The sequence below is a fragment of the Sebastes umbrosus genome, chromosome 18 (genome assembly GCF_015220745.1).
Source record: "Sebastes umbrosus isolate fSebUmb1 chromosome 18, fSebUmb1.pri, whole genome shotgun sequence".
In the NCBI taxonomy this organism is placed as follows: Eukaryota; Metazoa; Chordata; class Actinopteri; order Perciformes; family Sebastidae; genus Sebastes; species Sebastes umbrosus.
This window is the reverse complement of record NC_051286.1, coordinates 21,380,460-21,397,665: the sequence shown is the minus strand read 5'-3', so window position 1 is coordinate 21,397,665 and position 17,206 is coordinate 21,380,460. Positions and strand designations below refer to the sequence as shown.

Genomic DNA, 17,206 nt, shown 5'->3' with positions numbered 1-17,206 from the left:
AGTACATTTGGTATGTTCCCTGTGTGACGTGTGAGCATGTTGAAGGAACAGTGTGTAACAATTAAGAGGATCTATTGGCAGAAATGTAATATAATATTAATAAGTATGTTTTCATTTCTGTATAATCAGCTTAAAATAAGAATCGTTGTGTTTTCGTTAGCTTAGAATGAGACGTAGATATTTATATCTACATAGATAGTGGGTCCTCTTTTCAGAACCGGCCGCCAGCTTTCATCAGCATCCCACAACGGACAAACCAAACACTGTTAACTTTTCCTGCTTGGGCTGGAGCCAATAACGTTACTCGCTCCGGAGTTAACCCCGGCGACTCCACTCAGCCGCCGGGAGACAAGACATGGGAAACCTCTGTTAGTCTTGAGAAGTTGCAGCATTTATACACATTCGCCGCCTCTCTTGCTTCAACACTCACTTCCCACGTACACACACACACACTCTACACTCTGCTATTCTCCAAATGACCTACGCTACTCCTACAACAACTGGCTCTAGATAGGGCCATTCTCGTGCCACCGAAGTTCTCCTACACGCATGGCACACGGCAGAGGTTTAAACTGGTTGCAATCTGCAACCTCACCACTATATGTCATTAAAATCCTAGACACTGCTCCTTTAAGTGTGTGTTCTGCTACTCTTCGTGTGTTTGCCATTCGTAATGCCCGTCCTCCAACAAGTTTTATACAGACTGTGCATGTCAAGGCACAATACATTCACGTCGAAGCGCCTTCATTGACCCGTCACCCTCGCCAATCAATTCTCCCTGCAGGTGTTCATTCATAGGCTCTGTCAAAATTGAGTTCACGCCGACTCGGTCTGTCTGCCGGCTTGCCTGCCTGTCTGTCTTCCTCTTTTTCTGGCTGGCCATGTGTCCACATTAGTGGTGCTAGCAAGATGATATCATGTTTCCTGGCTGGCCAGCGAGCCTCTTAGCCAACCCTGGCTGTCTGTTTGCTAAGGGACTGCAGGAAGTCCCAACGCAATATCCACTCAGTGCGTCTGGGCAAGCCCATTAGCTACTTTAGCCTGGACTAGAGTGGGTTGAAGAGGCTACCCCGATCTCTCTTTCTCTGTCTGCCTCTCTTTCTTTCACGTGAACACTCTCTCCATCTTCTTCTGACTTTATCCGCCACCTCTCTGCTTCTCTCTTTCGCTCTATCCATCTCTGGCTTATTCACTCTTTACATCCCCTTGCTTCGTTCTCCCCCTGCAATGTTTTGCACTCCCTTCTGCCGTGATAAACCACAGTGAAAGAGAAATACCGCATCGGAAACCTGGCAGAGCAAGAGATATTTATCCAGTCCTTGCAGGGCAAGATGGAGGGGATTACAAATATTATATTTGCTTGGCTGTAAACACATTTATCAGGGGATGAATTATCTGTTGGTTGTGTGTGTGTCTGTGTGTGTGCGTGTGTGTGTGTGTGTGTGTGTGTGTGTGTGCAAAAAAACATGTTTGTCTAGACGCTCGGTCCAAGCTCTGGAGTGCTGAGCAATAACAAAAATCACCTTTGACACGGTGCTATTGTCTAAACTCGCAAACGCACAAAGCGCTTTTACTACCATCTAATGCTTTACCCAAACAAATGTGGAGCAAACCCAGGTTAATTACTACTGAGGTACACTCGTATTGAAAGGAGGCCATTCATTTTGTTTCTTTTAAAATAACTCATTTTAACTGCGGCAAACTATACCAATAAACTATTAAGACAGCCCATTAACCCTAAGGTGAATACCAAAATAGCTGACATTACGAATAATTGTCCATAAAAGTGCTCCATCTTGCTGCCAATAGCTTCTCTTAGAGAATCAAGAATGAATCACTAGAGTGCTAATTACTGCCATGAGACGCATCCCAGAGAGAGGTGTGAGCGTGAGGGAGGGTTGATCCTTTATGTACTGTTTATAAATCATTCAGCTGGTCTCCTCAAGGTCACAGTCTCCAGTGCTAACAGATCCTATAATATCCCAGCAGCTTCAATGAAGCGAACCGGCCCGGGTGATTGACTGAGTCCCGTGATGCCACGTGACAAGTGCGGTAGATCCGAATAAGAAAATGGAGCACTTGAAAGGTGTTCTCAGTGTCTCGGGAACCTGTTGCGATGGAGACTATAATGAGCTCGGAGTGAAGTCACTAAAAGGCGGCGAGCGAACCCATCACTTAACCTCATGATGTCACAGTAGGTCCCGTCTAACGCGCTTCATGACCTCCGCAGGAAATCTTTGTTCCCGTCTAATCTGTGGCGGTTCCGTCACTGTCTCCATGGAGACGGACGTGACAAGAGAGGCACAGCCATTCGAACTAATTGGCTTTGGGATCAACACTAGAAAGAGGTAGCTGTTCTTCTACATCCACATTTGTGGAGTAATAGTAAAAAGGCTTAGGAAAAAAAAGAGTGAATTTTAAAAAATGGGTGAACATTAAAGAACATATAAAAAGGAATTAAATATCAATTGAATCCCTGCTCATCGGATTATTCATTTGCATCAAGGATGGGGCCACAATCAGTGGGGGTTTCTTCAAATGAATAATCATTTGATGGATAATTACGAGATGTGTTCAACTACTTCCTGTTGGAGCCATAGCCATAATTAGAAGAGCTAGAGAGCATAAATATAATTAATAAGCCGAGTGACCGAGTAGGGGGGAAGGGGAAGCAGGCAGCGAGTTTCTGGAGGATGAGCTTGCGAGGACAGACTTTCCTGGTTAATTTGCAGAGCAAGCAGATTTTGGGGGGTGAAAAAAAATACAGTGAAACAAAGTGTTCCGGAGAGAGAAAAAAAGATGTTTATCTATATGTTGTGAAAGAAAAGAAATATGAGCAAAGAGAGGAAGTCAGGGAGAGAGAGAGGAGAGGAAGGTAAAAAGTGAGGCTGTGAGCTGAGCAAGCATACAAGAGAAATAAAGGTCACGGTGAGAGGGAAATAGAGGAGAGGAGGCATTGCGATGTCACCGTCACCTCATTAATGATTTCAACTTTGTTTTTTTGCTTTTGTTTTGATTACATTCTCTCTCTGCTTCCCCTTTCCTCTCCTTTCCTCTCCTCACCGGCAGGCTGAGAAACAACCCTGTCTTCTCCATGATAAAATGCCTAAGCTTGTGAGGGCAAAAAGAGGGGCAGAGAAGGCAAAAACCTAAAATAACCACATAATTAAGCCCCCAAAACAGCTCTTCCTATCGATTTGTTGTCCAGAGCCTGAACAGGGAGCAGCACGAAAAGGAGGGCGAGAAGTCGAGCGAGGATGAAGAGGGAAGAAAGACGAGGGAGGAAATGTTTTCAAATGAGAACCCAGCTTGCCGTCTCTTTTTCTGAGACGCCGAGAAAAACACACAGTCCACAGGAACCTCCTCTCCTCCATCGCTCAACCACCTTACTCCATCATTCCTCACTCTATTTTTTTTCATTTAATTCTGCAGCCATTATGAATAGCCAGAGGGCGATATCATTTAAGTCTTCCAATGTGCTGTATAATGCCTGCACACACACACACACCTCATCAAGGTAGAGAGCAACACAAAGAGCACAATGCTCCCGGTTCATTGGAATAATTCATATACGTGCTGCATGTGGGACGTGTTATTATGCAGCCACCGCACCTGGACCAATACATTTTACAGGAGACGGAGGGGTCAAATACATTTTTCATAACTTCAGCTGTGACAACACAACCCGTTCCAGTATGTTGCCATGCTATCTCGGCAAGCTACTGAACCCGCTGAGGAGGAAAACGAATACTGGCATTTTAACTGCATTTTGAATTTGCAGTTATTTCTTTGCCCTTGCCTCCCTTGTATACTCTGGGGTAATAGTGACAATGTCTCAGTTTGCATTTTTCAATGGAAACATGTTCCACTGGCAGCCAAAGAGGTTTAGTGCAGTCACTTGTGGCTAATACTTTATATATTTTTTTCTTTTGGTTTCAATGGGAATATTTTATTCACAGAGGTCCAATTAGTAGAAAAACACAAGGAGAGGAAACTAATTGTAAATATACAAATGATTTGAAATTTGTTCTGTATAACAATTGCACTGAAAACAAGACCAAGGGCCATATTTCAATAGCGCAAGCGCAAAGTGGTACAGTAGGGCACACGAACTATGTGGGCTTCTCCAAGCACACCTGCTATTTTGGTTCATGTACGTGTAGCGGTGCAAAGTGCAAAAGGGAAGTGGTGGTGAGGTGGAATATAGATCGGAGGGTGTGGTAATAAATATGCTCTCAGCCAGTTACACTACTCGTCTCATTGTTCTGAAACCGCTGAGCCAATCACAGTGACGGATGACATCGAAAGCTCAACAAATGAAGAGAGTGTGATGTCTATTCTCAGCCAACCAACCTCTCAAGGTCAGGAAAACGGTCGTAGCGTTGGTTGTTGCGCCGCCACCAAAACAGAGCCCTAAGAGTCTTCAGCCATGCTAACGGCTTTATGAGGTCGTATTTAGGCACAGTGGTGCCTTAAGATAGATGTAATAACATGTAATAACATGCATTACAAAGACATCGCTAGCACAGTGATGATTTATTATTTTTATTATCTTATTAAGGGTATAATGCAGAACAAAACATGCAAGTATGATAAACTTGCATTTGCAATAGAGCTTATTTTCTGCAATAATCCAAAATCCAACTGAAAAATCCCATTGGCTTTTTTGTCGAGGGAACCAGTGCGATGATAATGGCCTACAAAAATATGCCATTGCTGCACTACTCTATTTCAGTTTGGACCAAAGCGGCGGACTGACTGACAGATAAACGTTGCCATCCATACAGCCCTTCCGCTGGCATGACTAAACTAATTGGACAGAGAATATGGCTACAACATAAATAAGTCAACATGTTTCCTGTGCACATTACTGATAGTAAGGTAGTGCTTCCATCCTACATGAGATACTTGAAGTGAGCACATCATATATTTATAGAAATATTTACCAAACCGGTCTTTGAATACTCTTTGATCCAAAGGCTTCAATAGATTCCATTTTGCATTAGAATTTGTTCGCCTTCTTTTCAATTATTCTTCCAGCAGTGAGAAGAAGCCATTCTTCAGTTAAACTAAGCGCCAGTACCGCCACTCTTCCCTCACACTGTGTCGAGGGCCCGAGGAAGAAAAACAGCAGACTCAAACTCAAAATGTCAATCCTTTGATAATTTGCGAGAGAAAAGAAGGATTTGATGCAGCCTGTATTGAAATCGCAGAGCCGAAGCTTACCTCAGAGAAAAATACGACAGTATCTTTTGCTTCCCTTCCTCCCTCCATTTTAACCTTCTCAAGACTTACAGTACAGCGCGGGTCCATTCTATGTGGAAGATGGTGTTGCCAAAGCCACTCGCTTCAAGGTGATCCCGCATCAAACGACTGCCACACGCGCATGCACGCACAGGCAAATGGCACACACACACTCTCTTTTATTCTCCTTAAGTGCTAAGGGCAAAGCTTCAAAGCAGGTCAAACCACTCTCACAGTTGTTATTCAGTTGACTCATTCACTTTTAAACAATGGCTGCTCAATTTATAGCAAAGCGATTATGCTTTTACTATCACTCATAGTGCACCTTCTGTCTATATATTCCATGAACGCTAGTACGTGAAGCATGATACACATGATCTGGAATTGCCAAATATTACTTTTATGCATACAGTATGTTTGTGATGTTTGTAAGGGATAATACCCAACGTGGTGTCCATTATCAGGAATGATGTGGAGGCCATTAATTCTTGATAATGGACACCTTGAAGGGCATTATTCCGCTTATACCTTGGTCACTTGCCAAAGAAAAAATAAACAAGACTGTTAATTTATATTTTCATGTGTTTTGCAACCAAAATCTTACGTTTTTCACATACCATGACTCCGATTCCCTGGCAACACCTGAGGGTTTGCTAATACCTGGAACAATCATTACCATCCCATAAGGTATCCTATGCAATAGAAACATTTTTCACTGGTCCGTTCAGCTCATGGAGCCCTTTGGCTCGGCTTTGCTAGCAAGATTCAAAGTCAATACCATTGCGTACAATTGAAAAACAGTAAATATTATTTGACAGTATGTTTAACAGCAAGACTAGGTAGCTATCTAGCCATGTCCCCAAATCAATATCAAGATATCACAAACAAGCAGGAGGCCATGTGCACTGTCGGCTGCAGCCTGAAGTCACAAGTTGGATAGTGTATGGGATGTGAGACGATCGCTTACGTGATACGGAGTATCAGTAAGTTCAGAGGGGCAGTGTAACCATAGACTGCATAAAATATGGAGGTAGTCTACGTGACGTCACCCCATAGGTTTCTGAAGATCCATTGTGAAGCTCCGACAGTCGCCATCTTGGCAGTGACGATAGAGCCTAACTCCCGATTAATCAAAAAATGTACCCGGGTGACGTAGCAGAACAGACAGCTAGCGACTTGGTACGGCACCCACCTATCACTCAAAGCTATTCACCCCTCCGTAAAGTTGTCATGAACAAGGAAATTAGCTATAGAAACCAAACCCGTTTTTTTGTACCAGGCTGTAAACATGTTTATATCTGCTATAAAGTTGGGCATTTTAACATGGGGCTCTATGGGGATTGACTTGCTTTTGGAGTCAGCCTCAAGTGGCCATTTGAGGAACTGCAGTGTTTGGCACTTCCACGTTAGCTTAATTTCTCAGCACCACAAATTGCCGCTTGAGTGTAACTTAGTTCTTGCAGCTGGTGTGTTACAGTCGCCACCCTGTGGTGTTCAGATGATGGGGCACTGAAGGACTTATGTTACCCTCAGTGTTGTAAATAAGATGTACCGATTTTTGAACAGCTAGTTTCCCTGTAACTACTTAGTAGGAGTCCATTATCAGGAATGAATGGACACCCTGCAGCCAATCAGAATCGAGTATTCTCCCAGACCATGGTATAATAAGGAAATACTCCTCTGTGGGTGCTTTAAGTGATTCCATGTCATACAGCGTGGCCATTACTGCCAATCTACAGTAGCAGATGATTTTTTTGTCGAACTTAAGTACTGAATAATTGATATAATGGCTCAGTTGTGAGCATTGCAACTTGACTTCAAGCTGCTACAGGGAGCATGCAATATACTCAATATTGTTCATGTCAATTCAGTTCAATTCAAAAACACACAACCAAAAATACATATCCCCAAGCATATGCACTCATACTGGCGCTTATGATGAAATGGTGAAATCACCAGAGAATTGGACGTGCTGTGTGTCAAATCACAGCAAAAAGGAATCTTTCAAACATCTAGGGAATTATGGAAATGGTTTAATGAAATAAAACATATGTAGGAACTTGTCACTGAGCTCTTTCTGTCCCTGAACCTTTCTCAGAACAACTAATGAAATACTGCCCATTGAAAGAGTGTTTTATTTTCTGTTTGGTGATAAATAAAAAAATAATACCAAAATAAATTGCTATTGGATATTCATGCCCATGGCGGCCTGAACACACTCCCTTATTTATGAATACCTCCGCTCTGTTTTGCCCTAACAGAAAGGATCATTCCTAGTCACTGCCTCTAATTAAGAGTTTACATACGCAGAGGGTGTAAGTCCCGAGTGTGTGTGTGTGTCTGTTAAGGTGTGTTAACGTATACATAAAGTATGTATGCATATATCATGCATCCATGTGTTGAGACGTGTGTACACATACTGTACTGTAGAAGCCTGCATTAGCAAGTATCTGTTGTGTTTGTATGTTTTCGTCCAAGGTCTCCTCTGAATCTGTAATTACACTCACGCCAAATACCAGGGTCAGACTGTGGCTGCTGAATTGTTAATGAGCAAAACACACACACACGCACACACACACACACACACACACAGACGTGTATACACAATAACAAGCCTTCTAATCTCCAGATTTTTATCCTCGCCTCTTATCTCGCTCTGCACTGAGTCACCACATTCTGCATGCAAATTTACACAAAAGTCAACCAGAACCGATCCAAACTAACTTATGTACAGTAGAGTTATAAAACTCACTGTAATGTTGCTGATAACATAAGAGCTTCTAGTGCTGCTTATAGTGTGTTACTATATAAAATATAGTGTGGACAAGAAGATATCGACCAGATTCAAGAGTCTAGAACACAAATTTTAAATGAATCAAAGTGAAATAATGCCATATGTGTAACAAACAGGATACAAATTCAAAGTAAAATAAAGAGATAGAAACCTGTAAAAGCATAAATCAATGAGCCTATTGCTTTCTGGTACACAGCAGCATGCATCATACCTACGGCTTTTTAAATGGCTGCCACCCAGTCCCTGCCCAGACTATCGCACTTTGTATGGTTTGCACATTCCACATTAGTAATGCAGATCCTCTCTCTCTCTCTCTCTCTCTCTCTCTGCCTGTCAGGCTCATCTGCTCCAAAAGCCCTCAACGTGCTAAAAATGAGCCCTCGATGTGTTAAAAGGAGTCAAGCACGGACCTGGCTCAAATTTATTTTTCAAACAGATTCGATCCCCCCGCAGGGATTGATTGATCTAGGGTGACACAAAGGCACCGGCTGGATGATTGTCCCAAATGCTGCAAATGCAGAATAAAGCAAAGGATCCTTGAATTTTTCCCCAGGCATCTTTTGCATTATGTTAAAAAATGTTCAGTGGTATTTCATTTAAACATTATAAACCGAGCAGTATTAAAGCCAGCTTATGAAATAGTGAACCTTGGTTTACACATGGTCATTTGTTAATAATTCCATTATATAATAAATGATTCTGCTGTCACTTTTCATCATAAAGACATGACATATTTAAAAATAAATGTCTATCTAAGCAAATCTGTGTAATTTACTCTAATTTAAAATATATATATATATTGATCCTGTCTATCATCCTGTCTTTACTACATGCTTCTACGCTCATAGTAACTGTCTACTCTGTATTTAAAAGCCATTCACTGAAGGCCAAGTAATTACAGAACAGCCACAAAAGATCTTAATAATGAAACAAACCCTATAAAGATGTATAAATTCTTAAAATAACCACCACTTAATGATGCGGTGGTAATATAAAAGCTGTGAAAATCATCCACTTTATACTGTTAGAGAAATTAAAGATCCCTCTCCTGATGTCTGTGTCGCAGATAATGGTGCAAATACATCACATTAAGTACCTATAAAACAAAAGTCAATATTGAAAAAGGCATTTGACCACCGGTGCTAATTCCCCCTGCTGGATGTGTACATTCAGTTTGCTGAGAGGACAAGCTTGTGCTGCTGTTAGAGAAGATAACAGATGCATGGATGGAATCCTTCATGGACGTTTAAACAGGGGCTGTTAAATTTTGAAGGCAACTTGAAAAAGCCAGATGCCATAGTGCACCTTATCGTACAGAGCATGTATGAGGACAGACCTCATTGATAAAAGTGAGGATTGGTGCCACACTTATTAAAAGATGAAGAGAACCACCGTCCAGTTCTTCACTATCAATCATCAATTACAAGAGCATTAAACCAGGTGGGATCAAGGCAATTCAGAGTCGCCGCCTGCTCCTCGGCTGATAGAGTCACTGTGGGTGTTTTGCTTGTCAGTGCCTTTCACTGACAATTAAACCTATAATCTCATAAACGATATACAGCTCCATGATGCAGAGCTGCTGTCAACTATCATTATCTCTCCATGCTGTGGTGGAAGGAAGAGTGAGAGGGAGAGCGAGGAAGAAAGACAAAGACAGAAGAGGGACAGTGGGAGGGAGGAAATGAGCGAGTCAGTAATAGATAGAGAAGAAGGAAAAAAATGATAGAGAGTTGTCTACGGATGGGCTCCTTTTCACTCTGATCATTCATGATGATAAATGGACGGAGAGGAGGGTGAGAGAGGTTGGTGACAGGACTCACCGTGGCCGCCTCGTAGCGAGGCCGGAGAGCGGTATATGGACACAGGTGGCTGGTGGTGCCTGGGCCCCTGAGGGTGATCGGGCCGGGGCAGGTTAGGGGGCGGGGGGGCTCCGTGGGTAGGGGACAGGAGATGGAGGTCTGAGGATGAGGGGGAGCCCCACGCATAGCCCAGCACCATCCATCCCACTGCAAGAAGCAACATCCAGAACAGCTGGCCCACCTGGGGCTTTCCTTTGGGGAGCATGGCTCACGCCCCCCCCTACCCTTCTGGATATTTAAAAGAGAGTAAAACAGATGTGCAAGGACCTCAGAAAAAGTGACCTTCCCGTAGCCAGGACACGGCGACAAACTCCATAGCAGAGAGAAATCAACACAAGCTCCTTATCAACGTAGGATCCGGCAGTTTCCCGTCCAAACAAAAACGCGGCTCGGGCTCGCCTCTCGAACGCCGCTTCGTCACGAAGGCGGCAGATCTCCCGCTGCTCTTCGTTTGCTCGCTGGCTCTTTGAACCAGAATCCAATAAGTCTTTACTTTCTGTTCTCGGCAGGATCACCCCGTGGCTGCTCCCTTTGATGGCCACGAAGTGTGCTTGTGTGTGCGTGCGTGTGAGAAAACTAGCGAGATTGTGCATGCACGCTTTCGTGGGCGACACCTGGAATGTGTCCCTGTGCGCCCTTCTTCACCTGCAGGCGCAGAGTGAGTGACAGGAGCAGGGGAAGAACCTGCGCTGCAGCCCTCTGCCCGGTCGCTCCACTTCGTTCTGCTCTGCACAGCTCCGCTCTGTCAAGCCACAGATAATGCACAGCCTCGGCTATGAGACCGAGGAGGAGGGAGAGACGGAGGGGAGGGAACGACAGAGAGACGAGAAGCTCCACACACACCGGCACGGACAAACTATCAGCTCTCTATCGTCTCAGCAGAAACGCACTTCCTTCTCCCCTCACAGAGAATCTCAACGCGAGGTGAAGATCCCGACTCTCTCCGTCTTTAAGTTTGCATCAAATATTTCTCTGACTTTTCTTTCCTCTTCTTTTCTTTTGCTTATGTCCCTGGAGAAGTGAGGTGGTCTGGCTTGTTAACCCAGGGAGACCCAGACTGATAGTTCATTGTATTACTCCACAGGAAAAAAAAGAGACAGATTTGCAGACAGATAAAGAGAGAGAAAAAGCCAGGGAGAAAGAAGAGGATGAGAAAATGAGAAACTGCTGGGAGGGAGCGAGATGGAGGGGTGAAAGGGGAGTGAGCGAGGAGGGGAGAGCGGGAGAAAGAGAGAGCGGAGGAGAGAGAGAGCGGGCTCAGGTGAAACTAAGCGAAGATGATGGGACGGAGGAAGGGAGGCAGAGGAGGGGAGGGGAGGGGAAGGGGGAGGGGAGAAGCGGCAAGTGGGCCAGCCTATGCAAATCCTCCCTGAGCAGCGAGCAAATCAGGGAGGCAGGCAGCCACTGCAGAGGAGTGGGCTGCCTTTAGTCACAGGGAGAGGAGATGTGAGGGAGGGAAGAGAGTGAGGGAATGAACAGCAGAGAAAGGGGGGAAAAAAATGAGAGAGTGAGGGTAGAAATTGAAAGGGATGTATAATAGCAGCGCTACAACAGCGTCTGGTATTCCTGGCATCACATTTTCGAAACCAGCTCGGGGGTAACGTGGTGTCACTTTCCCTGCAACAGCATGTGACCTCCTCTCCGTCTATGTTTTGATGCTTCTGAAAGCCTATTGAAGCCAAACCACTGAACTAAAAAAAAAAAAAAATGCATTATGCACACGGCAACAGATTTAGTGAATTTCAAAAAGGGTGAAATCTCTCCCCACTCAAATAGAAGAAAGACTTCCAGTCCCTGTTCTGTCAGTTTTTTTTTAGTTTTCTGAAGGGGGTTTTGTCTGCAGGCCTTGGGAGAAATAAACACTCAACGCCAAACTGCATTTTAATCATCAGAACATAATTTGATTTGACACCAGTGTTCAGTATTTGGCTGCTGACCTTCTGGATCAACACTGAGATATTCCACAAGAGGAATCCATGTGCACAGGGTGGTGGTGGTGGTGGTGGTGGTGATGCCATTGTGCTGTAAAGTGAGGCAAAACTTCTCAAAAGCGTGACTCATTGTTGGCTTTGAGGAAGCACTCTGTGCAGAGCCACTTCGCAGCTCCAGCTTTACTCTGTTTCTTTGCATTTGTCAAGATGTCCCTTCCTATTTTTTTAATTTAGGAGGAATCCTTATCTGAGACACCCGGGGGCGCAATTATTGCACCGCTTGTTGTGAGCAGAGAACACACAGATAATGTTTCATGGGTAAATGAACGACAGAAGAGAGGGGACATTCTGACAGCCATTGATCCATGTAAAAAGGAGGCAGCGGTCGGGATCAGAGTATATCAACGCCGTGGAATAAATATCATGACCGAACTAAAGGAGTGTGGTGTAAATATCTATATTACTACTGTACTCATGGTAAATGGTAAATGGACTAGTCTTCCAACCACTCAAAGCGCTTTACACTACATGTCAGCATTCACACACACCTTCATACACTGATGACAGAGGCTGCCACACAAGGTGCCAACCTGCCCATCAGGATCTAATCTAAATACTCCTTCGGGAGTAAATTGGGCTTAAGTGTCTTGCTCAAGGACACTTCAACATGTGGACTGGAGGAGACGGGGATCAAACCACCGACCTTCCGATTGGTGGATGTAAGACCCACTCTACCTCTGAGCCACAGCCGCCCTCTACCACTCATACCACTAAGAATAACACTCGCAGACTTAAAGGGTCAGTTCACCCGTATGACAAACAAAAACATCACACATCTTTCCTCCACAGTATCTAAACATATAGTTTCATTTGTCAAGGTTATGAAATTTCCACCTATTCCCCAATATAATGGAGGTGAATGAAATTTTGTTTTTGTTACTCACAGCATAGAAACATTTTAAATTCAAAAGAAACGGTGTTCCCTATAATCTAGATAACCCACAGATCTTGCCGTCAACATTTTTCGGAGGGAATAGTTCTTTGGCGGAAAGTAGTTCCACTATGTACAAACTAGCTGCATGGCTTGAAACCACAAGCGTTAAAGGGATAGTTTGGGTGTTTTAAAATGGGGTTGTATGAGGTGCTTATGCACAGTAGGTGTATTACCTACAGTAGATGACGGTCGGCGTGCCCCCAGCATCGAGAAACCGAGAGAAGCACCGGTACCTAGCTATTATTAACTAGGAGTGTAACCTTCAAAAACACAGCTGATCTGCTTTATCAACGGTGAAGTCATTCAATTTGGATTCAAATGGGGCTAGATCCTGATTGGTGCAGGCTCCGTGGCGTCATGTTTTCCCAACCACTTCAAACCAGCGAGAAAAGCACAGAAAATAACCACAAATACGAAAATCTCTAATGTGAAACATTCAAAGCTGTTCTAACCTTGGCAGAACACAATGTTCGTGAACTGCAGGACCCTCATAGTCACTCATAGTAAGAAGCTGATTGAAAGAAATCTGCTATCAGGGTCTTTAACATTATGTCACACTGCAGATGAGCAGCAGATTGAATCGTCTTTTACTACATTATTTCAGCTCTTTTTTTTCTCCTATGCATCTTTAGTCATCACAGCTATATTTTTCTTGAGTTGTACTTTCGGTTCTGAACTAGTGGCGCGGAGCAGATTGAGATTCAACAAGACTACAGCCTTTGTTAAATACTGTATATCACCATGAGAGCACTGTCTGGGCTAAATATATCATCACAATGAAAATTGAATTTGCATGCAATTTTACTGAGGATCATCAACTTACTACTTCTTTAGTGAGCAGATTCTTTCATTTTCACTGTGAAGACGCTGCTCGAGTTATAAAGCTCTGCTGAAGCTCTGTTTGCATGTCTGCTCTCTGGGCAGGCCGTCATTCTCATGCTGAGAGTCTGATCTTTCATGAAGAGAACATAACAAAAGCTGACAAGCCAAGAAAGAGATGCGTCATCTCTGACATTTCATCCCAATTATCTGCCCATGTCAATCTTTTTTGGAAGTGCGATGAAAAGATGCAGAAATATTTCATCATTATCTGACTGTTATATTCTGCAGACCATGTTTTAACTATTTTAATTTGTCACTTACACCAGTGGTTCCCAGCCTGGGGTCTGGGCCCCCCTAAGGGCGCCAATGATCACAGGGGGATTTGTCTGCTCTGAGTTTGCCAAAACTTGATTTGCTCATGTATAACTAAAATCATACTGCCGCCTCACAGCAAGAGGGTCGCAGGTTCAAACCCGGCTTGGGGCACTTTTGTGTGGACTTTTGCATGTTCCCGTGTTAGCGTGGGTTTTCTAAACTAAAATTATAATAACATAATTACTGGATAATTTATATAAAAGTTTGGATATAAAACTATTTAAAAAGATATATTTTTTTGCTAATTAGTAGCAAAGTCTAAGAAAATATTCAGTTTCATTTGCTCTCCTGCTTGACTCACTTGTATTAAATGGGCCGTCTAACCATAAATTCCATTTATTTAAGCACCATAACAAAAAATCTAATTTGGCACTAACACTATTGTAGTAAATTAATGAAGTCGTTACAAAAAAAAAGATAATTTGTATCTGTATTCACCTGGCGAATTCGTCAAGACGTCATCACTTTATTTATGTTGACGAAACTAACGAGTTCTATTCATTAAAGAAAGTCGATGTAACAAAGAAAATACAAATTTAATGCACTGAATTAAGCTATTCAAATTGAGGTTTTTGCTCGAGGATTTATAATTTGTTTTAGGGTGACGCGCTCAGCTTTTCTTAAATACAAGTAGGGGGGGCTTTTGGGAACCACTGGCTTATATCTTCATGAAAAACTGAGATCTTGTCATATATGTCACATATGCAAATCATCCTCTCCCACATCAAGTTATGACTCCCTCCTCTAATGGAGTGATAGAGTCTGACAGTTACATTTTTAAAATTGAATTGAAACTTCATCGAGTAGTGCTTCATCTCAGTTACATTATGGCATGATTTTATCTATTTGATTTTTTGTCTTTGCTTCATACAGCCTTCAAGTTAATTTCACAAATGCTAATGCCGGGTAATAAGCTGCACTACTTATGTCTAGAAGAATCATATTTCTGTTTCTCTTTAGTGGAGAATATAGTCAGGCAGGAGCAGGGAATGACTCACGACGTATAGAGTATTCTCATATTTATGAATAAAAAGCATCTGGTTGGGGACAAAAGACACTCACAGATTTGAATTTCCTCTCTACACCTCCGCGCACATATGCCATGTTGGCATATACAATAGAAGAAAGCAATATATCACCTTGATCATTACCCTCTCTCCCTTACAGCTAAAGTGGACCATCCAGAAAGTAGTTATTCTCTTTATAGCGCAGTACAAGAGAGTTTGCATTTGATCCGCAATCTTGTTCAAATGGCCCATCGGGGTGCTCGGCCTTTCAACAGGGAATCATGCTGCAGATGGAGGCTCTCGCTTCGTGTGCGCGCCAGCCACAACGGCCGCCTCGGCAACCAGACTGCTTCTTCTTCCTCATTTGCATACATACACTCATGCATAAGCAAACAAGCCACCTGTACAGCTCACACATCACACAACCTGATCTTCTAGAGCGGAGCCACACCCGATGAGTCTGGAAACGCTGCGTCTTTCCTCTCCAAACTAGTCAACCAATAAGGATCTTGGGAGCGTGCGAGTCTCACGCTGACTCGGTAATGAACCCTCATCAGGATCAGGGCTAATTAGTGTTTTACATTCTGATTTCTCTGTGGTGTCTCTCTGTGACAAATGAAGTCTGCTCTGCCTGCCCCTGCACACGGGCAAATGGAGCGCAAAAACATCTTAATGTCACAGAAGAGTGGGGACACACAGGAAATGAGGATAAAAAACTCTTAACTCTATTAACCTCCTGATTCATAGCTGAAGACTAGCAGCCCAAAACAAGGCATTCACCCTTTTATGTATGATGAATGGCAGCCTAACCTGACATATTGATGGCTGTGTTGAATGCAAAACTTGGTAGAGATCACAGGTAGAGCTGCAATCGATTAATTTTCAACAATTAGAAACTATTTTGATAATTGATTAATTGGTTTGAGTAATATTTTAAGAAAAAAAAGTAAAAATTCTCTGATTCCAGCTTCTTAAATGTGAATATTTTCTGATTTCTTTACTCCTCTATGACGGTAAACTGAATATCTTTGAGTTGTGGACAAAACAAGACATTGGAGGACTTCATCTTGGGCTTTGGGAAACAACAATTTCCACCATTTTCTGACATTTTATTGACCAAACAACTAATCGATTAATCAAGAAAATAAGCGACAATTTAATCAACAATGAAAATAATCGTTGGTTACAGGCAGCCCTAATTTTTTGGTAGGATTGCTGGTAACAATTATTTTCATTTTAAATTAATTTGTCATTTTTTTTTGATGAATCAATTGATTCATTAATTAACAAAATGTCAAAAACTAATAAACTAATTATCCAGAACCCAATGTGACTTAGTCAGTTCGCCTGTGTTGTCTCACCAATGGTTCAAAAATCCAATTATATTCAATTTACAATGTTATAAAACAGAGAAAAGAAGTAATTCCACATGAAATAGAAGCTGGAACCGGCAAATATTTGACATTTTTATTTGATAAAAGATTTTAATTAGCCAATTATCAAAACTGCCGTTTAATTTTCTGTCTGTTGTGTTGTTTCATTAATTATTAGCATTTTGGAGAAAATAATTTAATATTTTCATACAGTATTACAAAGTAAAAGTGCATACGCTTGAAACACAATGAGAGTTCCTGTTGGTTACAAGTCAATGATTCACAAATTTGACCTTCTTCAGAGTTCTCATTGAAAGTCAGATAAAAGCTTATTTTGTTGTTAGCGTCCCTGAACTATGATTGTCAAGAGGAAGGCAAATCCATTGGGCCGCTCCCAAGGTCAATCCAATGTTTTCCAAGTTTCCTCCATTAAGTCTGAAATAACAGCTGAAGAGTGGTGTTTCAACATCCATGCACCCACATGCTCCAAACTTCTGCTAGTTTGAAGTGACTGGCTTTAAAAGGGGAATTGGCAGAGGACAAAGAGTGTTGCCGGGTACTTGGAGCATCACAGCATGGCACAGGAGACACACGACGCACTCCCCGGTGAAAACATGACGGCGACAACAATATCGACAGCAATACAGCAAACAGCATTTGAAGCTGTCTTTCAAATCGGCTTTGCTTCTCCTCACCAAACTGCGAACGCATGAGTGTGTGTTTGGAGAGCTGTTGTTTTATCTGCTACTCAGCGGTTCACATGGGCCACTGCTGTTAATCCTTTGTGCTTCCAAGTCCGAGGCATTG

At 42.7% G+C, this 17,206-nt stretch overlaps 1 protein-coding gene across 14 annotated transcripts in view; it reads right to left on the bottom strand.

Annotated features, from left to right (window-relative positions):
- The window catches only part of nrxn3b (neurexin 3b), a 355,996-nt gene that overhangs the window by 127,878 nt on the left and 210,912 nt on the right, over nucleotides 1-17,206 (bottom strand). The window contains exon 1 of one of the 14 annotated variants that reach the window (XM_037750897.1): nucleotides 9,859-11,093. The exons of 12 other annotated variants lie outside the window; for them this stretch is intronic. In XM_037750897.1, the coding sequence (XP_037606825.1) occupies nucleotides 9,859-10,102 (244 nt within the window). In that variant the 5' untranslated portion in view covers nucleotides 10,103-11,093. Of the gene's footprint in view, nucleotides 1-9,858; nucleotides 11,094-17,206 lie in introns of those variants that run through there. One more of the 14 variants, XM_037750896.1, reaches the window with a different exon arrangement.